The sequence below is a fragment of the Salvelinus alpinus genome, chromosome 2, assembly GCF_045679555.1.
Source record: "Salvelinus alpinus chromosome 2, SLU_Salpinus.1, whole genome shotgun sequence".
Classification (NCBI taxonomy): domain Eukaryota; kingdom Metazoa; phylum Chordata; class Actinopteri; order Salmoniformes; family Salmonidae; genus Salvelinus; species Salvelinus alpinus.
This window is the reverse complement of record NC_092087.1, coordinates 90,757,095-90,783,401: the sequence shown is the minus strand read 5'-3', so window position 1 is coordinate 90,783,401 and position 26,307 is coordinate 90,757,095. Positions and strand designations below refer to the sequence as shown.

At 45.1% G+C, this 26,307-nt stretch overlaps 3 protein-coding genes across 3 annotated transcripts; all 3 read left to right on the top strand.

Annotated features, from left to right (window-relative positions):
- The first annotated feature begins 1,222 nt into the window (after nt 1-1,222).
- LOC139568202 (afadin- and alpha-actinin-binding protein-like) lies at nt 1,223-15,556 on the top strand. The gene is made up of 12 exons (XM_071389940.1): nt 1,223-1,397; nt 1,760-1,878; nt 2,515-2,583; nt 2,686-2,809; nt 5,257-5,326; nt 5,759-5,879; nt 7,183-7,336; nt 7,492-7,595; nt 11,503-11,664; nt 12,942-13,053; nt 14,780-14,963; nt 15,318-15,556. Exons 1-12 carry the CDS (start codon nt 1,328-1,330, stop codon nt 15,415-15,417), a joined length of 1,389 nt encoding a protein of 462 aa, XP_071246041.1. The 5' UTR covers nt 1,223-1,327; the 3' UTR covers nt 15,418-15,556.
- A 421-nt stretch (nt 15,557-15,977) lies between these two features.
- On the top strand, nt 15,978-17,746 carry LOC139551427 (nanos homolog 3-like). Its single transcript, XM_071362881.1, has one exon. The coding sequence runs from the start codon at nt 16,123-16,125 to the stop codon at nt 16,768-16,770; it is 648 nt and encodes a 215-aa protein (XP_071218982.1). The 5' UTR covers nt 15,978-16,122; the 3' UTR covers nt 16,771-17,746.
- A 5,632-nt stretch (nt 17,747-23,378) lies between these two features.
- Nucleotides 23,379-25,433, top strand: LOC139551411 (nanos homolog 3-like). Its single transcript, XM_071362880.1, has one exon. It carries the CDS (start codon nt 23,410-23,412, stop codon nt 24,052-24,054), a length of 645 nt encoding a protein of 214 aa, XP_071218981.1. The 5' UTR covers nt 23,379-23,409; the 3' UTR covers nt 24,055-25,433.
- The last annotated feature ends 874 nt before the right edge of the window (nt 25,434-26,307 follow it).

The window sequence follows — 26,307 nt, the reverse complement described above, 5'->3', positions numbered from 1 at the left end:
GTTCCTGGAGGGTCGATTGTGCTGCTTTTCACTCCTCCCTTGTACTTTACTGCCCTGCCCATGTTGCATGCATCAACCAATGGTTGTGTGCCATGTCATCGACTGTGCTGTCGGGTACCAGATTGCTATAACTTGGTTAGCTGATACACATTGTATTCTGTAGCGTTAAGGCTTAGCTCGAACCATGAAAACAGCCCCAGACCATTATTCCTCCACCAGACTTTACAGTTGGCACTATGCATTCAGGCAGGTAGCGTTCTCCTGGCATCCGGCAAACCCAGATTTGCCCGTCGGACTGCCACATGGTGAAGATGTGATTCATCACTCCAGAGAAAGCGTTTCCACTGCTCCGGAGTCTAATGGCAGAGAGCTTTACACCACTCCAGCCGACGCTTGGCATTGCACATGGTGATGCTCAGCCATGGAAACCCATTTCATGAAGCTCCTTACGAACAGTTCTTGTGCTGACGTTGTTTCCAGAGGCAGTTTGGAACTCAGTAGGGAGTGTTGCAACCAAGGACAGACTATTTTTACATGCTACGCACTCCAGCACTGGGAGGTCCTGTTCTGTGAGCTTGTGTGGCCTACCACTTCGCGGCTGAGCCGTTGTTGCTCCTAGACATTTCCAATTCACAATAACAGATCTTACAGTTGACCGGGGCAGCTCTAACAGTTGACCGGGGCAGCTCTAACAGTTGACCGGGGCAGCTCTAACAGTTGACCGGGGCAGCTCTAACAGTTGACCGGGACAGCTCTAACAGTTGACCGGGGCAGCTCTAACAGTTGACCGGGACAGCTCTAACAGTTGACATGGCAGCTCTAACAGGGCAGAAATTTTACGAACTGACTTGTTGGAAAGGAGGCATCCTATGACGGTGCCATGTGGAAAGTCACGTAAGGCCATTCTCCTGCCAATGTTTTTCTATGGAGATTGCATGGCTGTGTGCTCAATTGTATACACCTGTCAGCAACTGGTGTGGCTGAAATAGCCAAATCCACTAATTTGGGTGTCCACATACTTTTGTATAGCGTACGTAAAATACCTATCCAGGCATTGTAAGATCTGTTATGCGTCGGCAATGTCTGAGCAGAGGAACGCGACCAAACAGTATGCAAAAAGAATGCTGTGAGCATGTCAATCAATGAGGTTATTGATTAGCTGAAATGCTAGCACCTGGTTGCACTTGCCAGCTGGTAATTAAAGATGGCTGCCAGTGAAGTAGCAAACCTCTGCTCAGGTAGAACGGCCAACAACACCTATAGTACACACACACCCCTGAATACCTGTTAAGCTAGTTACCATTCGTGATAGTAAACGTTAACACAGATGGCTTCTAGATGTGGGCAGGGACGGGCAGCAGGGTCCCAACCTCACAGAAGACGACAGGAGAGCTCAGGTAAAACTTTATATTAACACACACCACCTGTTCCTCTTATATTAGCTCAGAAGTATTGTGGAGCTCCTGCACCTAAATATAAACAGTACTGTCACCCAAAATGAGTACCGGAACCTATTTCAGTCCAAGTCCACTGTATATACCTCTTTCCCTCATCTCACCGAAAATGATTGGGAGGCCCATAGGGAGGTGTTCAATTGGCCCAGCGTCGTCTGGGTTTGGCAGGTGTAAGCCGTCATTGTAAATAATTGTTTGTTCTTAACTGACTTGCCTAGTTAAATAAAAATCGTAAAAAATAATCTTACCACCTCTGCCCCTCCCTCTCTCCACTCATACCACCATCCAATCCCCTCTGTCTCCAGACCTCCAGGACACATACCTCCTCCATGGGGAGCCTAGCCCTCCTCTCAGTAACCTGTCTCTCCACGCCTCCTGGTGGTCCGGCAGGGACGAGCACACAGAGACTGGGCCCTCCCTTGGGGTAAGCTTGTGCGTGTGGTGTGTACTTAACAAATTAACATTGTGAGTTTGAGTCAGTCAGGTGAGAATGCGAGTGATAGAATAGTGTGTTTTTCTGTGTTAACAACTTATGCCAGCAGTATACCACCCTGCATACCACCCTGCATACCACTGCTGGCTGGCTTCTGAAGCTAAGCAGGGTTGGTCGTGGTCAGCCCCAGGATGGGAGACCAGATGCTGCTGGAAGTGGTGTTGGAGAACCAATAGGACCCACTCTTTCCTCTGGTCTAAAAAAAATATCCCAATGCCCCAGGGCAGTGATAGGGGACATTGCCCTGTGCTGTCTTTCGGATGGCAGGTATGTACCTCGGCCTAAACATCAGTGCCACAGGTAACTTCCACAAAGCTGTGAACGATCTGAGAGACAAGGCAAGAAGATCCCATGGGACTCATCGTAAGAGTAGAGGTGTTAACCCTGGTGTCCTGGCTAAATTCCCAATCTGGCCCTCATACCATCATGGCCACCTAATCATCCCCAGTTTAGAAATGCCCCCCCCCCCCTCCATTCCCCAGGTCGTTGCTGTTAATGAGAATATGTTCTCCATTAACTTACCTGGTAAAATATGGGTTGATTAAAAAGAAAGTATTTTGTTCACAGGAGCAACTGGTTGAGAGAAATCAGCACGTTGCCAGACTACAGGATGCACTGAGACGCGAGAGAGAGAAGGTGTGTCTCAGGTATCATGAGTTTGATGGAAAATATCAACCATGTTGATGAATAACCTTTTCCCTCTTCTCTCTTTCACACACACACACACACACTCTGAAGGGTTCCAGCCTGCAGTCTCGGTGTAATCAGCAGGGGTCAGAGTTGAGGCGTAGAGAGCAGCACGGCGCCAGACTGAAGGAGAGACTAACCCAACTTGCAGAGAGACACAGAGAGAGAGGCGCCTGTAAGGATCTCTGTCTAACCATCTCTCTCACACTTAATGTGCCCTCTCATATTCTATACCACTCCATCTTTCTCTCAATTTCTCTTAGTCTTACACACACACACCATTCTATCACTCTCCTTCTACCTACCTATTGTAATGACCTCTGCACAGAGGGAGTGGGCTTCAAAGGCCTCTGCATTTGGGTGGGGGGGGGGGGCTGTGAAACTCTCCTGCCATTGTTGGGCTCATGAGCTTTGACACCTCACTTCACACCTCAGTGCTAATTGAAGTTGCTAGCAACCAAGGTAACCTTAGCATTCAGTCCTTATAAATAAATTACAGTGATATATTTTACCTTTTCTTATTGGCTTTAAGGATTTGCCCCTTTTTTCAATTTTTGCCTAAAATGACATACCCAAGTCTAACTGCCTGTAGCTCAGGACCTGAAGCAAGGATACACATTCCTGATACCATCTGAAATAAAACAGTTTATGGAAATGTGAAATGAATGTAGGAGAATATAACACGTTAGATCTGGTAAAAGGTAATACAATGGTACAAAAAAAACTACTTTTTTACCATCTTTGAAATGCAAGAGAAAGGCCGTAATGTATTAGTCCAGCCCAGGTGCAATTTAGATTTTGGCCACTAGATGGCAGCAGTGTATGTGCAAAGTTTGACTTATCCAATGAATCATTGAATTTCTGATCAAAATGTTGTATCAAGACTGCCCAAATGCGCCTAATTTGTTGAACAACTTTTCCAGTTCAAAACTGCACTCTCCTCAATAGCATGGTTTTCTTTCACTGTAATAGCTACTGTAAATTTGACAGTGCAGTTGGATTAACAAGAATTTAAGCTTTCTGCCAATATCAGATATGTCTATGTCCTGGGAAATGTTCTTGTTACTTACAACCTCATACTAATCGCATTAGCCTACGTTAGCTCAACCGTCCCGCAGGGGGACCCACCAATCCTGTGGAGGTTTTAAAAGTAACTTCAGACTAAACATGACTCGCTCTCTCTCAATTCAATTTCAATTTAAGGGGCTTTATTGGCATGGGAAACATGTTCACATGAGAAATAGATCATAAACAATACAATAATGTACAGTAAACATTACACTCACAAGTTACTAAAGAAGACATTTCAAAAGTGAAAATAAATATACCTACATCTGGGTTGTAACAGGTCAAATCTTGCTGCTGTGATTGCACACTGATATTTCACCCAATAGATATAGGAGTTTATCAAAAATTGGGTTTGTTTTCAAATTCTTTGTGGGTCTGTGTAATCTGAGGGAAATATGTGTCTCTAATATGGTCATACATTTGGCAGGAGGTTAGGAAGTGCAGCTCAGTTTCCACCTCATTTTGTGGGCAGTGTTCACATAGCCTGTTTTCTCTTGAGAGCCAGGTCTGCCTACGGCGGCCTTTCTCAATAGCAAGGCTATGCTCACTGAGTCTGTACATAGTCAAAGCTTTCCTTAAGTTTGGGTCAGTCACAGTAGTCAGGTATTCTGCCACTGTGTACTCTCTGTTTAGGGCCAAATAACATTCTAGTTTGCTCTGTTTTTTGTTTATTACTTGACATATTAGAAATAATTATTTTTGTTTTCTCATGATTTTGTCTAATTGTGTCCTGGGGCTCTATGGGGTGTGTTTGTGAACAGAGTCCCAGGACCAGCTTGCTTAGGGGACTCTTCTCCAGGTTCATCTCTCTGTAGGGGATAGCTTTGTTACGGAAGGTTTGGGAATCGCTTCCTTTTAGGTGGTTGTAGAATTTAACAGCTCTTTTCTGGATTTTGATAATTAGTGGGTATCGGCCTAATTCTGCTCTGCATGTATTTGGTGTTCTACTTTGTACACAGAGGATATTTTTGCAGAATCTCAATTTTGTGTTTGTCCCATTTTGTGAATTCTTGGTTGGTGAGCGGACCCCAGACCTCACAACCATTAAAGGCAATGGGTTCTATAACTGATTCAAGTATTTTTAGCCAGGTCCTAATTGGTATGTCAAATTGAGTTCCTTTTGATGGCATTGAAAGCCCTTGCCTTGTCTCTCAGATCGTTCATAGCTTAGTGGTAGTTACCTGTGGCGCTGATGTTTAGGCCAAGGTATATATAGTTTTTTTGTGTGCTCTAGGGCAACAGTGTCTAGAGAGAATTTGTATTTGTGGTCCTGGCAACTGGACCTTTTTTGGAACACCATTATTTTGGTCTTACTGAGATTTACTGTCAGGGCCCAGGTCTGACAGACTCTGTGCAGAAGATCTAGGCGCTGCTGTAGGCCCTCCTTGGCTGGTGACAGAAGCACCAGGTCATCAGCGAACAGTTGACGTTTGACTTTGGATTCTAGTAGGGTGAGGCCGGCTGCTGCAGACTGTTCTAGTGCCCTCGCCACATCTTTGATGGCTATGTTGAAGAGGGCGGGGCTTAACTGCATCCCTGTCTCTCTCTCTGTAGCCATGGAGCTGTTGAACCCGGTGCCCAGAGGTCAGGTGAAGAGGGACAGACCAGCCAGGACCAACGGAAGGTAAGAGGCTGAGTCCAAAATGGCACCCTATTCCCTTTATAGTGCACTACTGTTGACCAGCATGACACCCTATTCCCTTTATAGTGCACTACTGTTGACTACTGGGGCTGTGGATTCCGGTTGGAACCCCAGAGATCACCTATTCCCTTTATAGTGCACTACTGTTGACTACCGGGGCTGTGGATTCCGGTTGGAACCCCAGAGATCACCTACTCCCTTTATAGTGCACTACTGTTGACTACTGGGGCTGTGGATTCCGGTTGGAACCCCAGAGATCACCTATTCCCTTTATAGTGCACTACTGTTGACTACTGGGGCTGTGGATTCCGGTTGGAACCCCAGAGATCACCTATTCTGATCCAGGAAATTGAGACGCAGGCTTTTGTTCGAGCCCAGCCCTTAATGCACCTGATTTAACCTTCAACCCCCCAGGAAGGAGGAGGCAGCGCTACGTGTGATGCTGGAGCGGCGAGAGGCGGAGTTAAGGGAGGCCATGAAGCTCCGACACAAACTCACCACGCTACTGCACGCGCTCAGAGCAGACATGGAACGGGTTAGACGGCCCCTATAGCTCAGAGCAGACAGGGAACGGGTTAGACGGCTCCTATAGCTCAGAGCAGACAGGGAACGGGTTAGACGGCTCCTGTAGCTCAGAGCAGACAGTGAACGGGTTAGACGGCTCCTATAGCTCAGAGCAGACAGGGAACGGGTTAGACGGCTCCTATAGCTCAGAGCAGACAGGGAACGGGTTAGACGGCTCCTGTAGCTCAGAGCAGACAGGGAACGGGTTAGACGGCTCCTATAGCTCAGAGCAGACAGTGAACGGGTTAGACGGCTCCTATAGCTCAGAGCAGACAGGGAACGGGTTAGACGGCTCCTATAGCTCAGAGCAGACAGGGAACGGGTTAGACGGCTCCTGTAGCTCAGAGCAGACACGGAACGGGTTAGACGGCTCCTATAGCTCAGAGCAGACAGGGAACGGGTTAGACGGCTCCTGTAGCTCAGAGCAGACAGGGAACGGGTTAGACGGCTCCTATAGCTCAGAGCAGACAGGGAACGGGTTAGACGGCTCCTATCTTGGGGTCTTGGGGTGGGAGGAAGGGACAGGGTCTTGGGGTGGAGGAAGGGACAGGGTCTTGGGGTGGAGGAAGGGACAGGGTCTTGGGGTGGGGGGAAGGGAAGGGACAGGGTCTTGGGGTGGGGGGAAGGGACAGGGTCTTGGGGTGGGGGGAAGGGAAGGGACAGGGTCTTGGGGTGGGGGGAAGGGGGAAGGGAAGGGACAGGGTCTTGGGGTGGGGGGAAGGGAAGGGACAGGGTCTTGGGGTGGGGGGAAGGGAAGGGACAGGGTCTTGGGGTGGGGGGAAGGGACAGGGTCTTGGGGTGGGGGGAAGGGACAGGGTTTTGGGGTGGGGGGAAGGGACAGGGTCTTGGGGTGGGAGGAAGGGACAGGGTTTTGGGGTTGGAGGAAGGGACAGGGTCTTGGGGTGGGAGGAAGGGACAGGGTCTTGGGGTGGGAGGAAGGGACAGGGTCTTGGGGTGGGAGGAAGGGACAGGGTCTTGGGGTGGGAGGAAGGGACAGGGTCTTGGGGTGGGAGGAAGGGACAGGGTCTTGGGGTGGGGGGAAGGGGCTACGGATGGGAACTGGAACTTGGACACGGTCAGCAGGAGACAACATTTTGGAACGTTCAGCTATAAACATGTTATGTAGAACTAACATGCCTCTCGATACATAGAATAAGGAGTCATGTCAGCTCTATTCATGGCATTTCTATCTGCAACATTTGGCAACTGAACCCAACCCTGGGTATGATTGAGCTGATTGGCCGAAAGCTACTACTTTGTCACTTTTCCCACAGACCCTATTGGACACTGTGGGTGACCAGGAAGAGGACCCAGACAACGCCAAGATGCTGGTCCAGTCAGAGGAGTCCCTGGGCGACCATGTGACAGGGGGTGTGGTCCAGGGATGGAAGAGTGTGCAGAGGAGACTACGGGACCTCCTGAGTCGGGGTGAGAGGGGATGAAGCACCAAATGGCACCGTATTCTCTATGTAGTGCACCACTTATGAACATAGGGCCACTTCGGACGCACACAGCGACTTGTATGAGAGAAACATGAATTTGTTTATGACTAAAGAAATATTCAGTGGTGTTTGTGTGTTTAGGTCACGTGGCTGTGGGGACTGACCAGGATAAGCTCTTGGCCCAGCTAGAGACAGAGTTGGATCAGAGTCAACAGTTGGTCAAACTGCAGCAGCATCTACTACAGGTGGACTACACCCGCAACAATGTTACGGCTCGTTACTAAAGAAACCGACACCCGCAACAATGTTACGGCTCGTTACTAAAGAAACCGACACGCTACAATGTTACGGCTCGTTACTAAAGAAACCGACACCCGCAACAATGTTACGGCTCGTTACTAAAGAAACCGACACGCGCTACAATGTTACGGCTCGTTACTAAAGAAACCGACACCCGCAACAATGTTACGGCTCGTTACTGTCACGTTCCTGACCTGTTTTCTGTTAGTTTTTATGTGTTAGTTGGTCAGGACGTGAGTTTGGGTGGGCAGTCTATGTTTTCTGTTTCTATGTTGGTTAATGGGTACCTAATATGGTTCTCAATTAGAGGCAGGTGGTTTTCATCTCCTCTGATTGAGAATCATATTAAGGTAGGTGTTGTCACATTGTTTGTCGTGGGTGGTTGTCTCCTGTGTCAGTGTCTGTTGCACCATACGGGACTGTTTCGTTCGTTCGTCGTTTTGTGTAGTCATTTCCCTGTTCGTGCGTTCTTCGTGTTTCATGTAAGTTCGTATGTTCAGGTTTGTCTACGTCGTTTGTTGTTTTGTAATTATTAAAGTGTTCGTCGTATTTTCTTTTTTTCTTTTTTTTTTATACTTAGACATGATATTTATTTAGACACGACAAAACAACGAAGACAAAAAACGAACTATACTTGAATTAACTAACAAAATAACAAAACGAATGTAGACAGACCTGGACGTAAGAACTTACATGTAACACGAAGAACGCACGAACAGGGAAATGACTACATAAAAACCGAACGAACAAAATGAACAAACAAACCGAACGAACGAACAGTCCCGTATGGTGCAACAGACACAGACACAGCGACAATCACCCACGACAAACAATGTGACCCCACCTACCTTAATATGATTCTCAATCAGAGGAGATGAAAACCACCTGCCTCTAATTGAGAACCATATTAGGTACCCATTCACCAACATAGAAACAGAAAACATAGAGTGCCCACCCAAACTCACGTCCTGACCAACTAACACATACAAAAACTAACAGAAAACAGGTCAGGAACGTGACAGTTACTAAAGAAACCGACACCCGCAACAATGTTATGGCTCGTTACTAAAGAAACCGACACCCGCAACAATGTTATGGCTCGTTACTAAAGAAACCGACACCCGCAACAATGTTATGGCTCGTTACTAAAGAAACCGACACCCGCTACAATGTTACGGCTCGTTACTAAAGTTACCGACACCCGCAACAATGTTATGGCTCGTTACTAAAGAAACCGACACCCGCAACAATGTTACGGCTCGTTACTAAAGAAACCGACACCCGCAACAATGTTACGGCTCGTTACTAAAGTTACCGACACCCGCAACAATGTTATGGCTCGTTACTAAAGAAACCGACACCCGCAACAATGTTATAGCTCGTTACTAAAGAAACCGACACCCGCAACAATGTTACGGCTCGTTACTAAAGTTACCGACACCCGCAACAATGTTACGGCTAGTTACTGAAGAAACCGACACCCGCAACAATGTTACGGCTCGTTACTAAAGAAACCGACACGCTACAATGTTACGGCTCGTTACTAAAGAAACCGACACGCTACAATGTTACGGCTCGTTACTAAAGAAACCGACACGCTACAATGTTACGGCTCGTTACTAAAGAAACCGACATACGGTACAATGTTACGGCTAGTTACTAAAGAAACCGACATACGGTACAATGTTACGGCTAGTTACTAAAGAAACCGACACGCTACCATGTTACGGCTCGTTACTAAAGAAACCGAAATACGGTACAATGTTACGGCTAGTTACTAAAGAAACCGACACGCTACAATGTTACGGCTCATTACTAAAGAAACCGACATACGGTACAATGTTACGGCTCATTACTAAAGAAACCGACATACGGTACAATGTTACGGCTCATTACTAAAGAAACCGACATACGGTACAATGTTACGGCTCGTTACTAAAGAAACCGACATACGGTACAATGTTACGGCTCGTTAATAAAGAAACCGACATACGGTACAATGTTACGGCTCGTTACTAAAGAAACCGACATACGGTACAATGTTACGGCTCGTTACTAAAGAAACCGACACGCTACCATGTTACGGCTCGTTACTAAAGAAACCGACATGCTACCATGTTACGGCTCGTCACTAAAGAAACCGACACGCTACAATGTTATGGCTATTTACTGAAGAAACCGACACGCTACAATGTTACGGCTCATTACTAAAGAAACCGACACGCTACAATGTTATGGCTATTTACTGAAGAAACCGACACGCTACAATGTTATGGCTATTTACTGAAGAAACCGACATACGGTACAATGTTACGGCTCGTTACTAAAGAAACCGACACGCTACCATGTTACGGCTCGTTACTAAAGAAACCGACATGCTACCATGTTACGGCTCGTCACTAAAGAAACCGACACGCTACAATGTTATGGCTATTTACTGAAGAAACCGACACGCTACAATGTTACGGCTCATTACTAAAGAAACCGACACGCTACAATGTTATGGCTATTTACTGAAGAAACCGACACCCGCAACAATGTTACGGCTCGTTACTAAAGAAACCGACACGCTACCATGTTACGGCTCGTTACTAAAGAAACCGACACGCTACCATGTTACGGCTCGTTACTAAAGAAACCGACACGCTACCATGTTACGGCTCGTTACTAAAGAAACCGACACGCTACCATGTTACGGCTCGTTACTAAAGAAACCGACACGCTACAATGTTACGGCTCGTTACTAAAGAAACCGACATACGGTACAATGTTACGGCTAGTTACTAAAGAAACCGACACGCTACCATGTTACGGCTCGTTACTAAAGAAACCGACACGCTACAATGTTACGGCTCGTTACTAAAGAAACCGACACGCTACAATGTTACGGCTCGTTACTGAAGAAACCGACACCCGCAACAATGTTACGGCTCGTTACTAAAGAAACCGACACGCTACAATGTTACGGCTCATTACTAAAGAAACCGACATACGGTACAATGTTACGGCTAGTTACTAAAGAAACCGACACACGCTACAATGTTACGGCTCATTACTAAAGAAACCGACACGCTACCATGTTACGGCTTGTCACTAAAGAAACCGACATGCTACAATGTTATGGCTATTTACTGAAGAAACCGACACGCTACCATGTTACGGCTCGTTACTAAAGAAACCGACACGCTACAATGTTACGGCTCATTACTAAAGAAACCGACATACGGTACAATGTTACGGCTCATTACTAAAGAAACCGACATACGGTACAATGTTACGGCTCGTTACTAAAGAAACCGACATACGGTACAATGTTACGGCTCGTTACTAAAGAAACCGACATACGGTACAATGTTACGGCTCGTTACTAAAGAAACCGACACGCTACCATGTTACGGCTCGTTACTAAAGAAACCGACACGCTACAATGTTACGGCTAGTTACTAAAGAAACCGACACGCTACAATGTTACGGCTCATTACTAAAGAAACCGACACGCTACCATGTTACGGCTCGTTACTAAAGAAACCGACACACGGTACAATGTTACGGCTCGTCACTGAAGAAAGCGACACACACTGGCGAAACACACAAGTATGTGACCAGCTGGGTTCAAACCTGTGAAACGCAGGAATGTTAATCCACTGAGCTAGTCTAGTCTAGGCATTAACTTGGTAGCTAAAGCAAGCTTTGAACTTTTGGACAAAGTTACTTAGTCATCTTTCTCTCCAGTTCTCCATGTCATCCACCTTCTTCCATGCCCTCTCTCTCCCCCCGCCCCTCTCTTTCTCCTCTCCTCCATCTCTACCTACCTTCCCTCCCCATTTCTCCATGTCATCTCCCCCTCCCCAGGACAGTGTGATCACTCCGGTCCCGGACGCTCTGACAGACTGCTACTTCCTGGAAGAGTGGGAGCGGCTTCAGGACAGCTGGGCGGAGCTAGAACACCAGAAGCGGACCTTCCATAGGGAGAGACAGGCCTTCACCGATGCCGCCATCCGATTGGGCCACGAGGTGAGGGACGGGAGAGACAGGAAGGGGGAGGGAGTGAAACCGGTCTCCTTGGATTGAAAGAAAGAGGGATGGGTGGTTAGGGAAAGGGGGATGGGTGGTTAGGGAAAGAGGGATGGGTGGTTAGGGAAAGGGGGATACCTGGTCAGTTGTACAACTGAATGTGTTCACCTGAAATGTGTCTTCTGCATTTAACCCAACCCCTCTTAGTGTTTGACTGTGGTTATTTTATTACGGACTTACAGTGTCTCAAATCAATTCAGATGGTTATTGGTCACATACACATGGTTAGCAGATGTTAATGGTCACATACACATAGTTAGCAGATGTTACTGGTCAAATACACATGGTTAGCAGATGTTATTGGTCACATACACACATGGTTAGCAGATGTTATTGGTCACATACACACGGTTAGCAGATGTTACTGGTCAAATACACATGGTTAGCAGATGTTAATGGTCACATACACACGGTTAGCAGATGTTAATGGTCACATACACACGGTTAGCAGATGTTAATGGTCACATACACACGGTTAGCAGATGTTAATGGTCACATACACACGGTTAGCAGATGTTAATGGTCACATACACATGGTTAGCAGATGTTATTGGTCACATACACATGGTTAGCAGATGTTAATGGTCACATACACACGGTTAGCAGATGTTAATGGTCACATACACACGGTTAGCAGATGTTAATGGTCACATACACATGGTCAGCAGATGTTATTGGTCACATACACACGGTTAGCAGATGTTAATGGTCACATACACACGGTTAGCAGATGTTAATGGTCACATACACACGGTTAGCAGATGTTAATGGTCACATACACACGGTTAGCAGATGTTAATGGTCACATACACACGGTTAGCAGATGTTATTGGTCACATACACACGGTTAGCAGATGTTATTGGTCACATACACATGGTTAGTAGATGTTATTGGTCACATACACACATGGTTAGCAGATGTTATTGGTCACATACACACATGGTTAGCAGATGTTATTGGTCACATACACATGGTTAGCAGATGTTATTGGTCACATACACACATGGTTAGCAGATGTTATTGGTCACATACACACATGGTTAGCAGATGTTATTGCTAGTGTAGCGAAATGCTTGTAATACATTTAAAAAAATACGTGTGTGTGTGTGTGTGTGTGTGTGTGTGTGTGTGTGTGTGTGTGTGTGTGTGTGTGTGTGTGTGTGTGTGTGTGTGTGTGTGTGTGTGTGTGTGTGTGTGTGTGTGTGTGTGTGTGTAGAGACGTGAGTTTGAGCAGCAGAGGGCCTGTGTGGTGAAGCAGCAGTATCTGTTTGACTCTCCGTTGGGGAAGACGTTGCAGCGTCACAACAGGAGAGAGAGCACCGTCCTCAGTGAGTCAGCATACATCTTGTTCTATACATCCACTGTATATACATGACCAGTTGTATGTGAACACCTGTTGGTCAAACATATCGTTCCAAAATCATGGGCATTAATATGGAGTTAGTCCCACTCCACTCTTCTGGGAAGGCTTTCCACTAGATGTTGGAACATTGCTGCAGGGACTTGCTTCCATTCACCCATGAGCACATTAGTGAGGTCGGGCTCTGTTGGACAATTAGGCCTGGCTCACAGTCGGCGTTCCAAATTTTACCTAAGGTGTTCGATGGGGTTGAGGTCGGGGCTCTGAGCAGGCCAGTCAAGTTCTTCCACACCGATCTCGGCAAACCATTTCTGTATGGACCTTACTTTGTGCACGGGAAAATTGTCATGCTGAAACAGGAAAGGGCCTTCCCCAAACTGTTGCCACAAAGTTGGAAGCGAAGAATCGTCTAGAATGTCATTGTATGCTGTAGCATTAAGATTTCCCTTCACTGGAACTAAGGTGCCCGAACCATGAAAAACAGCCCCAGAACATTATTCCTCCACCACCAAACTTTACAGTTGGCCTTATACATTGGGGCTGGTAGCGTTCTCCTGTCATCCTCCAAACCCAGATTTGTCCGTCGGACTGCCAGATGGTGAAGCGTGATTCGTCACTCTAGAGAACGCATTTCCACTGCTCCGGAGTCTGATGGCAGTGAGCTTTACACCACTCCAGCCGACGCTTGGCATTGTGTATGGTGATCCTAAGCTTGTGTGCGGCTGCTCGGCCATGGAAACCCACTTCATGAAGCTCCCGACGAACAGGTATTGTGTTGATGTTGCTTCTAGAGGCAGTTTGGAACTGGTTAGTGACTTTTGCAACCGAGGACAGACTATTTTTACTCGTTACGTGCCTCAGCACTCGGTGGTCCCGTTCTGTGAGCTTGCGTGGCCTACCACTTTGCAGCTGAGCCGTTGTTGCTCCTAGATGTTTCCACTTCACAATAACGGCACTTAGTTGACAGGAGCAGCTCTAGCAGGGCAGACGTGATGAACTGACTTGTTGGAAAGGCAGCCATGTTGAAAGGCAGTCAGGCCATTCTACCTCCAATGTTTGTCTATGAAGATTGCATGGCTGTGTGCTCGATTTTATACACCTGTCAGCAACGAACGTGGCTGAAAAAGCCGAAGCTACTAATTTGATGGGGTGTCCGCATACTTTTGTCATGTAGTGTTTATTGGGGATTCCCGAGTGGAGCAGCGGTCTAAGGCACTGCATCTCAGTGCTGATGCGTCACTACAGACACCCTGGTTTGATTCCAGGCTGTATCACAACCGGCCGTGATTGGGAGTCCCATAGGACGGCGCACAATTGGCCCAGTGTCGTCCGGGGTAGACCGCCATTGTAAATAAGAATTTGTTCTTATCTGACTTGCCTAGTTAAATTTTAAATATTGGCCATATAGCACAAACCCCTGAGGTGCCTTATTGCTATTATAAACTGGTTACCAATGTAAATTTTACTTTGTTTTTGTCATACCCATGATGCATGTCTGATATACCATGGCTTTCAGCCAATCAGTATTTATGTTCCAACTACCCAGTTTATAATCAACAATGAACACTACATACTGCTAGATATTTGCAAAAGCTTTACTAGTTTGGTTACAACTATAGTTATTACTTTACTAACCGGTTTTACTATAGCATCGCATTTTAGTCACTTCAGGGGATTCCTGTGTGCACTCGCAGATCTCTCAGATTCTGATCACATGATCTTGTCCGGCTGCCGGCTGGCCACGCCCTCCTCTGCCGAGTCTGGGATCATGCCCTGGTTAGGGTCATCGGGGTCTCTGCAGGTTCATGGCAGGGTCAAAGTTCACACGCCCAGCACCCCAGAGCTCTACTCTGCCCTCCAACTGCCCTACAGCTGCAGGTCAGGCCCAGACATGTCCTGGCTCTGTTCCAAATGACCCCCTATTCCCTATTTGGTGCTCTCTTATTGACCAGGGCCTGGTCAGAAGTAGGCCACTATATAGGGAATGGTGTGTCATTTAAGATGTAGATCTAGTTACTAAACTGTTAAATCCATCCAGTCTTTGTCCTCTTTCTTCAATAAGATTGATTTTAAACATATCTTTATTAATTATCCCCAAAGTGGAAATCATTATTAATGATTGAGGTAATCACAGATCTTATATGATTACAGATGGATTTTTGTTGTGGTGTGTGTGTTTGTGATATATATAAATTCTGCCATTACCGCGCCCCCGTCCCTCGAACTCCGCAGGTCCAGTGAGAGTGATGCCCAGTCAGAGTGCTGGGATGTGGGGGCAGAGAGGCTCCAGGTCGCCCCCCCTGGTACTCGCCTGGACTGGTCATTTCAGTAGGATTGCTGTTTATGTAGTTTCCATTGTATGTTTTATAATATTGTCTGTTTCAGTTGTATGTTGTTACTTTGTCGTTTCTGTTGTGTTTTATGAAATCGTTTTTCAATGTGATTAATAAAGATTGATTGTTTGACACGTACCTTCTCTACTAATGATTACTGAATTGACGCGATGAGCCAGGAGAAATGTTACAATAACTTAATGGTGGTAGTAGTGAACAGCAAGGAAGTCGACGCAGTTTTGAATTTTAACAGAGAAAGAAGACGACCCGCTCAGTGATATTTTGTTATTAAAATAGGCTATTATCAAACAGCTCCCTATAACTAAGAATTAGAAGTCCTATCAATTTAGACCCTAGAATAGATTCAACACTTATATTTTAAGTTTTCTAATATTGAGTAAAATTGTATCCAAAATAGTTGATCTTCTAAAATGACCAATTTAGCAGTTGTCAGTTTGAAACCATTTGATTGGCTGTTGTCGCGTGCCACGGACTCTGCACTGCTCGCGCACGACACCATCTGATTGGCTGCTTTCCAAAACACGGACAAGCCCAAAGATGCATGTTGTCAAGCCTTCAGTCGAGTTGTCAATTAATTGAACACATCGCACTGTTCATAGGTTTAGACACCGCGTTCTTTATTCTGGCACATTCTGACCGTTATCAGACACTAGTCTGTTGGGCTATTAAAAAAAAGTGTGGGTATGAACGCTATGATTTGTCAACTCCATGACCTACCGCGTTACATGGAGTCCGAAAACAGGAGATTCCAACCGTGGCGGGACTACATGAAGCTAGCGGACGCAGTGCGGGAAATGCAGTTAGGAAACTTCACCTCAGAACCGTCAACCGTTGAGGGTCATGACTCCGGGATATGCTCGACCATGGTGGAATTTGAAGAGTTTCTGCCGCGAGCCTTGCTGTCACCGATAACACCTGTGGCGACACCACCCCTACGGCACGAAATGGTACCCCTGGATTCAGAAATCGTCCTTTTGCATAAAGACGCTCCTTTACATCCGAGCCGCAGCGAGGGTCCCGAGCCCCCTACAGCAGCGTCCAGACCCTCCGTGGGCACCCGGGGCCAGAGTGAGAGAAAGAAGGCGACCCGCTCCAAGACGCCGGAGGAGGTGCCATCGCCTGAGCGCAAGTTCTGCAGCTTCTGCAAACACAACGGGGAGTCAGAGTCTGTGTTTGGGTCCCACAGTCTCAAGAACCAGGATGGGGACGTGGTGTGCCCGTACCTGCGGCAGTATATCTGCCCTCTCTGCGGGGCCACCGGGGCCCAAGCCCACACCAAGCGCTTCTGTCCCCGGGTGGAAACCACCTACAACTCGGTCTATGTCAAGTGATAGAAGCGCTAGCTCTGGTCCAGGCCGTTACTGCGCTACCCTCTAGACCTACTAACATAGTCAACTTGTTGTTGCGAGATGGGTGGGACCAGAGCTAGAGAAGCGCTGAAGAGACTGCTGTTGTGTTGGCGACTTCCTTTAGCGTCTCTAACACACTGGATGCGGACAGTTGTAAGAGGATTTACGAGTGGATATTTAGCTTAGAAGTCGTTTGGAACAGACTGACTAGTTTGTAGACTGTGTAATAGCCTGTTAGTCGTGTGATTTTATTTATTTCCTTTACTTTTTCTCGTGTGTGTTCAACTATCGTCGCTTATTTCTATGTATTTATAACGTGTGGTTTGTGATTATTTGCATGCCCGTTCACTTGTTCTTTACAATACATTTTGGTCGTTTTTTCCCCTTTAAAGTGTAAATGTCTCTGTCTGTCTGTGACCAAACTAACTGCTTCTTTACATGTTGGTGGTGTGAGATTTTGTAAAACCTCCCAACCTCTTACTGTGTCGCCTACTGAACCGCCCTTATCAACAAACTCTCACTAGAGAATTAGACGTTCATCCACGTTTCTCCCTGCTACTTTGGGGAGGAAAAAACGGAAGTGTTTTCTTGTTTTGAGTCTTGTTTTGAGACTTGTTTTCCTGACTTTAAAACGACATGCTCTAATCTAACTGTACATCTGCTAGTCTACAGGCCTAAAATAACATGTATCAGAACATTACCATTGACAAGACAACTGCTAGTTTATGACGTGGTGTGCAGAGCTACTTTGTATGTCTCATTTACCGTGCTAGCTACTATTTTAAACTGTTATACTTGTATTTTAATTACTTCAATAGATCTAGAAGTGTTATTTTTTTATTTTAAATTTGACTTTTCAACCTCTGCATCTTACATTGGCTGTACAGGACTTTTAATGTTAAGTCTAATCTCACTTTAAAGAACATTATGTTGAATAGTATGTTTGTTTATTATTATGCATGTCTTCTATAATAATAACAATAAAATCTGCACTGGCTACTCCTGTGTGTCTTAATTATCAGCGAGGTGTCCCTAAAAAGGTGTCTGCACATCATGTATGTGTCCCAAATGGCATTCTTATTCCTAAATAGTGCCCTACTTTTGATCAGGGGCCATAGGGCTGTGGTCTAAAGTAGTGCACTATATAGGCCTGTGGTCTAAAGTAGTGCACTATATAGGGCTGTGGTCTAAAGTAGTGCACTATATAGGTCTGTGGTATAAAGTAGTGCACTATATAGGTCTGTGGTATAAAGTAGTGCACTATATAGGGCTGTGGTCTAAAGTAGTGCACTATATAGGGCTGTGGTCTAAAGTAGTGCACTATATAGGCCTGTGGTCTAAAGTAGTGCACTATATAGGCCTGTGGTCTAAAGTAGTGCACTATATAGGGCTGTGGTCTAAAGTAGTGCACTATATAGGTCTGTGGTCTAAAGTAGTGCACTATATAGGTCTGTGGTCTAAAGTAGTTCACTATATAGGCCTGTGGTCTAAAGTAGTGCACTATATAGGTCTGTGGTATAAAGTAGTGCACTATATAGGGCTGTGGTCTAAAGTAGTGCACTATATAGGGCTGTGGTCTAAAGTAGTGCACTATATAGGGCTGTGGTCTAAAGTAGTGCACTATATAGGGCTGTGGTCTAAAGTAGTTCACTATATAGGGCTGTGGTCTAAAGTAGTTCACTATATAGGGCTGTGGTCTAAAGTAGTGCACTATATAGGGCTGTGGTCTAAAGAAGTGCACTATATAGGGCTGTGGTCTAAAGTAGTGCACTATATAGGGCTGTGGTCTAAAGTAGTGCACTATATAGGTCTGTGGTCTAAAGTAGTGCACTATATAGGCCTGTGGTCTAAAGTAGTGCACTATATAGGTATGTGGTCTAAAGTAGTGCACTATATAGGTCTGTGGTCTAAAGTAGTGCACTATATAGGTCTGTGGTCTAAAGTAGTTCACTATATAGGCCTGTGGTCTAAAGTAGTGCACTATATAGGTCTGTGGTATAAAGTAGTGCACTATATAGGGCTGTGGTCTAAAGTAGTGCACTATATAGGGCTGTGGTCTAAAGTAGTTCACTATATAGGGCTGTGGTCTAAAGTAGTTCACTATATAGGGCTGTGGTCTAAAGTAGTGCACTATATAGGGCTGTGGTCTAAAGTAGTGCACTATATAGGGCTGTGGTCTAAAGTAGTGCACTATATAGGCCTGTGGTCTAAAGTAGTGCACTATATAGGGCTGTGGTCTAAAGTAGTGCACTATATAGGCCTGTGGTCTAAAGTAGTGCACTATATAGGCATGTGGTCTAAAGTAGTGCACTATATAGGTCTGTGGTCTAAAGTAGTGCACTATATAGGTCTGTGGTCTAAAGTAGTTCACTATATAGGCCTGTGGTCTAAAGTAGTGCACTATATAGGTCTGTGGTATAAAGTAGTGCACTATATAGGGCTGTGGTCTAAAGTAGTGCACTATATAGGGCTGTGGTCTAAAGTAGTGCACTATATAGGGCTGTGGTCTAAAGTAGTGCACTATATAGGGCTGTGGTCTAAAGTAGTGCACTATATAGGTCTGTGGTCTAAAGTAGTGCACTATATAGGTCTGTGGTCTAAAGTAGTTCACTATATAGGCCTGTGGTCTAAAGTAGTGCACTATATAGGGCTGTGGTATAAAGTAGTGCACTATATAGGGCTGTGGTCTAAAGTAGTGCACTATATAGGGCTGTGGTCTAAAGTAGTGCACTATATAGGGCTGTGGTCTAAAGTAGTGCACTATATAGGGCTGTGGTCTAAAGTAGTGCACTATATAGGGCTGTGGTCTAAAGTAGTGCACTATATAGGTATGTGGTCTAAAGTAGTGCACTATATAGGTCTGTGGTCTAAAGTAGTGCACTATATAGGTCTGTGGTCTAAAGTAGTTCACTATATAGGCCTGTGGTCTAAAGTAGTGCACTATATAGGTCTGTGGTATAAAGTAGTGCACTATATAGGGCTGTGGTCTAAAGTAGTGCACTATATAGGGCTGTGGTCTAAAGTAGTGCACTATATAGGGCTGTGGTCTAAAGTAGTTCACTATATAGGTCTGTGGTCTAAAGTAGTGCACTATATAGGGCTGTGGTCTAAAGTAGTGCACTATATAGGGCTGTGGTCTAAAGTAGTTCACTATATAGGGCTGTGGTCTAAAGTAGTGCACTATATAGGGCTGTGGTCTAAAGTAGTGCACTATATAGGGCTGTGGTCTAAAGTAGTGCACTATATAGGTCTGTGGTCTAAAGTAGTGCACTATATAGGTCTGTGGTCTAAAGTAGTTCACTATATAGGCCTGTGGTCTAAAGTAGTGCACTATATAGGGCTGTGGTATAAAGTAGTGCACTATATAGGGCTGTGGTCTAAAGTAGTGCACTATATAGGTCTGTGGTCTAAAGTAGTGCACTATATAGGGCATTGTCTACAGGTGGACTTTAGATCTTAGTGGTAAAGGTGGTCTTTATGCTGGGAATCTTTTTAGACTGGTTAGTTATTCCAAAGGCAATGGAACATCTGAGCTATCTTTGTTGCAGATGCCTGGTAACAGTTGAGTAAGTAAGAGAAAACGTAATAAACCTGCCACTGCTCTTCATTAAGCTTTAAGCATCGGCCTCGAGACCTTGCTCAGAGCTGTTTCTAATTTGCACCCGTATGTAGACATTGCTCCGCCCACATCCGTTCAATGCATCGAATGGGGTTGGAGTACAGGGAACACACGCGTATGTTACCACATATAACAATGTGCATTTCATAAGTATTCTTATAAGGTGTGTATAGAAAGTATTAAATTATACTGTAAAACCACAACGATGAAGTTTTTATAAATCATCGCGTACTGTGCAAGAAAAAGCGTCAGAGTAATATGAAGTGGAGACATCAACTCATGTTCACATTTACAGCATAACATGCACGGACATTTCATTATTAATTAAGACCTTTAGGCAATAATGTCTGGAGGGTGAAAATCCCAAAACATTCTCTTTTACAAAGAGTATTATTTATATCAACCTCCCCTGTCTGATATCTTGACTTTCTCTATGCCACAAAATCTGAAGGTAACGGGAGAAGAGCCGTCAGACTGTATGGCATTACTCAATGACACTGACCCCAATCTCAAATTCACTATGGAATGTGACACTAAACGTGTTCATTACCTCGATATGTGGATTGAGAAATCAAATGGAACCCTGTTTACAACTCTGTATAGAAAAGAAACGGACATAAATACTCTAATACAGGCGAACAGCTTCCACGCCGAGCCGTTTAAAAAGAGGACTTCCAAGAAGCTCGTTTTTCAGTCTGCGCCGTATATGCCACTCCACTCCGGACAATCTAGAAAAAGAAGCGGTGCGCAATAGGGCTCTAAGAAGCCGCTACTCTCCGCAATGTGTGGCTGGAGCTTGATTTGGCGATGGGGAAAACACGAGATGGAGTCCTACAAAATTGACCCACTAGCTAAAGAACACTGTAATGTTCACCACCACATATACTTTGAACTCGCGCAAAGTGGGAGATGCTGTCAAGACACACATTGACATGTTTTATCATCGGACCCAGCTCTGCCAGCTGAATTTAAGGACCCACCACATATTGTATATAGGAGAGGTCGCAATTTACGCAACAAATTGGTCCATGCCAACTACCAGCTACAAAATAAAGTGAGCCAGGCGCTTTTACGCCCTCTTCCGAATGGTAGCTATAAATGCAGAGGCTGCGCACTGTACTACAGTGCCACATACCTAGTGTTTAGAGCGTTGGGCTAGTAACCGAGAAGTTGCAAGTTCGAATCCCCGAGCTGACAAGGTATAAATCTGTCATTCTACTCCTGAACAAGGCTCCACTGTTCCTAGGCCGTCATTGTAAATTAGAATTTGTTCTTAACTGACATGCCTATTTAAATAATAAATCCCTGTGCGTGTTATGTTGTAAATGTGGACATGAGTTAATGCCGCTACTTCAAATTACTTTGATGCTTTTTCTTGCACTGTACCCGACGATTTATGAAAACTTACTTGATAGGTCGATGTCCTCGTTGTGGTTTTACAGTCATTTTTAATACCTTTTATGTACACATTTCATTAGAATACATAATATGACATTTGAAATGTATTTATTCTTTTGAAACGTTGTGTAATGTTTACTGTTCATTTTTTATTTCACTTGAAACATTGAATTGAGAGAGAGAAGAGATGGAGGAGGGTTTGGAGAGTTTAGGACCTCATCCCTGTTCTCCTCCTCTCCTGTGTTAACTAAGGTTAGGACCTCATCCCCTGTTCTCCTCCTCTCCTGTGTTAACTAAGGTTAGGACCTCATCCCTGTTCTCCTCCTCTCCTGTGTTAACTAAGGAGGAGAGATCCTAATCTATGTGTCCATTTGAGCAGACAGCCATCTAGCCAATCAGAGCTCAGAGATCTGTGGGGCGGATCAGGCTGACTTCTAAAGTTCATTAGGTCAAAGGTCATCACTAGGAGAAAGTGGTGAAGAAGTAGAAGGATGGAGGGAGAGGAGGGAAAAGAGAGGAAGACTCACTTTAGGTAGGAGAGTTCTCTGATCAGGCCACAGACCAGTTCTGTAGCGTCTTCATGTCCTTCCTCTTTCTCCTCTTCCTCTCTCTCACTAGTTAAGGGGAAGAGAGAGACAGAGAATGGCATCATTCCCTATATAATGCACTACTTTTCACCAGGGCCACATGTGCATTATATGGGGAATAAGGGTTTATCGTAGGCTTCAAAACAAGCGAATACAAAGTTCTAAAATAGTGTACTGGTTCTAGGAAGATGGATAAATGTAACTGACCAGTAATGTTCCTGAAACCAGATGAAATATCTAGGTCAGTGGTTATCGCTGGGTACTGCAGGTGGGCCGCAATATTGGGGGGATAAAAATAAAACAATCTTCCAAAAAGAATAACAGTTGAGGTTACTGAGCTCTTCAGTAAGACCATTCTTTATTTTGTTTGACTTTTTACCCCTTTTTCTGCCCAATTTCGTGATATCCAATTGGTAGTTACAGTCTTACCCCATCACTGCAACTCCAGTACGGACTCCGGAGAGGCGAGGTTCGAGAGCCATGCGTCCTCCGAAACAATACCCGTCAACCTCTCCTTCACCCCCATTCCCTCCACCCATCCCTCCAACTCCGCAGTACCAATACCAATATTTACTGGAATGATTCGATGAGCCAGGAGAAATGTTACAATAACTTAATGGTGGTAGTAGTGAACAGCAAGGAAGTCGAAGCAGTTTTGAATTTTAACAGAGAAAGAAGGCGACCCGCTCAGTGATATTTTATTAAAATAGGCTATTATAAAACATCTTATAACTAAGTATTATAATCTAAGTCCTATCAATTTAGACCCTAGAATAGATTAAACAATTATCTTTGAAGTGTTTGAATATTGTTGAGGAGTAAAATTGTATCCCAAATAGTTGATTTTCTAAAATGACCAATTTAGCAGCTGTCGGTTTGAAACCATTTGATTGGCTGTTGTCACTTGGCACGGCCCCCGCACAACACCATTTGATTGGCTGCTTTCCAAAACACGGACAGGTCAAAACCTGCGTGTTGTCCAACTTGCCTTCAGTTTAGTTCTCAATTCATTGAACCATGGCATCGTTTAGTTATCAACTCCAACATCTACCGAAAATGGAGTCCGAAAATAAGACTTTCCAACTGTGGCGGGACTACATGAAGCTAGCGGACGCAGTGCGGGAGATGAAGTTAGGGAACTTCACATCAGAACCGTCAACCGTTGACGGTCATCACTCCAGTATATGCTCGACCATGGTGGAATTTGAACAGTTCCCGCCGCGAGCCTTGCTGTCGCCGATAGCACCGGTGACGATACCACCCCTACGGCACGAAAAGGAATCCCTGGGTTCCAAAATTGTCCCCTTGCGTAAAGACGCTCCTTTATGGCCGAGCAGCGCCGAGGGTCCCGAGCCCCCTACAGCAGCGTCCAGACCCTCCGTGGTCACCCGGGGCCAGAGGGAGAGAAAGAATGCGACCCGCTCCAAGACGCCGGAGGAGGTGCCATCGCCTGAGCGCAAGATCTGCAGCTTCTGCAAACACAACGGGGAGTCAGAGTCTGTGTTTGAGTCCCACAGTCTCAAGAACCAGGATGGGGACGTGGTGTGCCCGTACCTCCGGCAGTATATCTGCCCTCTCTGCGGTGCCACCGGGGCCCAAGCCCACACCAAGCGCTTCTGTCCCCGGGTGGAAACCACCTACAGGTCGGTCTATGTCAAGTGATAGAAGCGCTAGCTCTGGTTCAGGCCGTTACTGCGCTAACCTCTAGACCTACTAACATAGTCAACTTGTTGTTGCGAGATGGGTGGGACCAGAGCTAGAGGAGCGCTGAAGAGACTGCTGTTGTGTTGGCGACTTCCTTTAGCGTCTCTAACACACTGGATGCGGACAGTTGTAAGAGGATTTACGAGTGTATATTTAGCTTAGAAGTCGTTTGGAACAGGCTGACTAGTTTGTAGACTATGTAATAGCCTGTTAGTCGTGTGATTTGTTTTATTTATTGCCTTTACTTTTTCTCGTGTGTTTTCAACTTTTTTTCACTTATTTCTATTTGTTTATAACGTGTGTTTTTTCATTATTTGCATGCCCGTTCACTTGTTCTTTACAACACATTGTGGCTTTGAGTGTAAATGTCTCTGTCTGTCTGTGACCAAACTAACTGCGTCTTTACAAGTTGCTGTGAGATTTTGTAAAACCTCCCAACCTCTAATACTGTGTCGCCTACTGAACCGCCCTTATCAACAAACTCTCACTGCAGAATTAGACGTAAATCCACGTTTCTCCCTGCTACTTTGGGGAGGAAAAAACGGACGTGTTGTCTTGTTTTGAGACTTGTTTTCCTGACTCTTATTTTATAACGACATGCTCTAATCTAACTGTAGAGCTGCAAGTCTACGGGCCTAAAATAACTTTTATCAGAACATTACTATTGACAACAACACAACTTCTGTTTTATGACGTGGTGTGCTGAGCTACTTTTGTGTAATTGTAATTTACCATGCTAGCTACTATTTTAAACTGTTATACTTGTATTTTAATAGATCTAGAAGGGAGGTTTCTTGTTTTTTTACTTTCCAACGTGTATGCTACTTAGATTGGAGAGGAAGGCCCTACAAATGGTTGAAGTCATCCAAATCATAGACTGCTCTCTCTGCCTCTGCACGGCAAGCGATACCAGAGCGCCAAGTCTAGGTCCAAAAGGTTCCGTAACAGCTTCGACCCCGAGTCATAAGACTGCTGAACAATTAATCACGTGGCCACCCGGAGTATTTACATTCACACACCCTCCCCCCCTTTGTTATTACACTTCTGCTACTTGCTGTTGATTATCAATGCATAGACACTTTACCCCAACCTAAATGTACAAATGACCTGGACTAACCTGTACCCCCGCACATTGACTCGGTACCGGTACCGAGCCTCCTTATTGATATTTTATTGTGTTACTTTTTATTGTTTACTTTCTTTAGTAAATATTTTCTTAACTATATTTCTTAAACTGCCTAGTTGTTTAAGGGCTTATAAGTAATTAATTCACGGTAAGATCTACCTACACCTGTTGTATTTGGCGCATGTGACGAATAAAATGTGATGTCATTTGATTGGCTGTATATGACTTTAACGTTAAATCTAATCTCACTTTACAGAACCTTATATTTAAATAGTATGTTTCTTTATTATTATGCATGTCTTCTATAATAATAACAATAGTATCTGCATTGGCTGCTCCTGTGTGTCTTAATTATCAGCGAGGTGTCCCTAAAAAGGTGGGATGCCGTCTGGCCCGGTAACCTTGCGAGGGTTAACATGCTTAAATGTCTTACTGAAGTCGGCCACGGAGAAGGAGAGCACACAGTCCTTGGTAGTGGCCTCGTTGGTGGCCCTGTGTTATCCTCAAAGCAGGTGTCCCTGTCTGCACATCATGTTTGTGTCTCAAATGGAATTGTATTTCCTAAATAGTGCCCTACTTTGATCAGGGGCCATGGGGTCAACAGTAGTGCACTATATGGGGCTGTGGTCTAAAGTAGTGCACTATATAGGGCTGTGGTCTAAAGTAGTGCACTATATAGGGCTACGGTCTAAAGTAGTGCACTATATAGGGCTGTGGTCTAAAGTAGTGCACTATATAGGGCTACGGTCTAAAGTAGTGCACTATATAGGGCTGTGGTCTAAAGTAGTGCACTATATAGGGCTGTGGTCTAAAGTAGTGCACTATATAGGTCTGTGGTATAAAGTAGTGCACTATATAGGGCTGTGGTCTAAAGTAGTGCACTATATAGGGCTGTGGTCTAAAGTAGTTCACTATATAGGGCTGTGGTCTAAAGTAGTTCACTATATAGGGCTGTGGTCTAAAGTAGTGCACTATATAGGGCTGTGGTCTAAAGTAGTGCACTATATAGGGCTGTGGTCTAAAGTAGTGCACTATATAGGGCTGTGGTCTAAAGTAGTGCACTATATAGGTCTGTGGTCTAAAGT

Coding starts and splice junctions, on each gene's coding strand:
- LOC139551411 (XM_071362880.1), top strand. CDS start 23,410: ATGGCATCGTTTAGTTATCAACTCCAACATCTACCGAAAATGGAGTCC.
- LOC139568202 (XM_071389940.1), top strand. CDS start 1,328: ATGGCTTCTAGATGTGGGCAGGGACGGGCAGCAGGGTCCCAACCTCAC. Junction 5,880..7,182: donor TCAGAGCAGACATGGAACGG/GTTAGACGGCCC, acceptor CTTTTCCCACAG/ACCCTATTGGACACTGTGGG. Junction 13,054..14,779: donor GAGAGAGAGCACCGTCCTCA/GTGAGTCAGCAT, acceptor GTGCACTCGCAG/ATCTCTCAGATTCTGATCAC.
- LOC139551427 (XM_071362881.1), top strand. CDS start 16,123: ATGAACGCTATGATTTGTCAACTCCATGACCTACCGCGTTACATGGAG.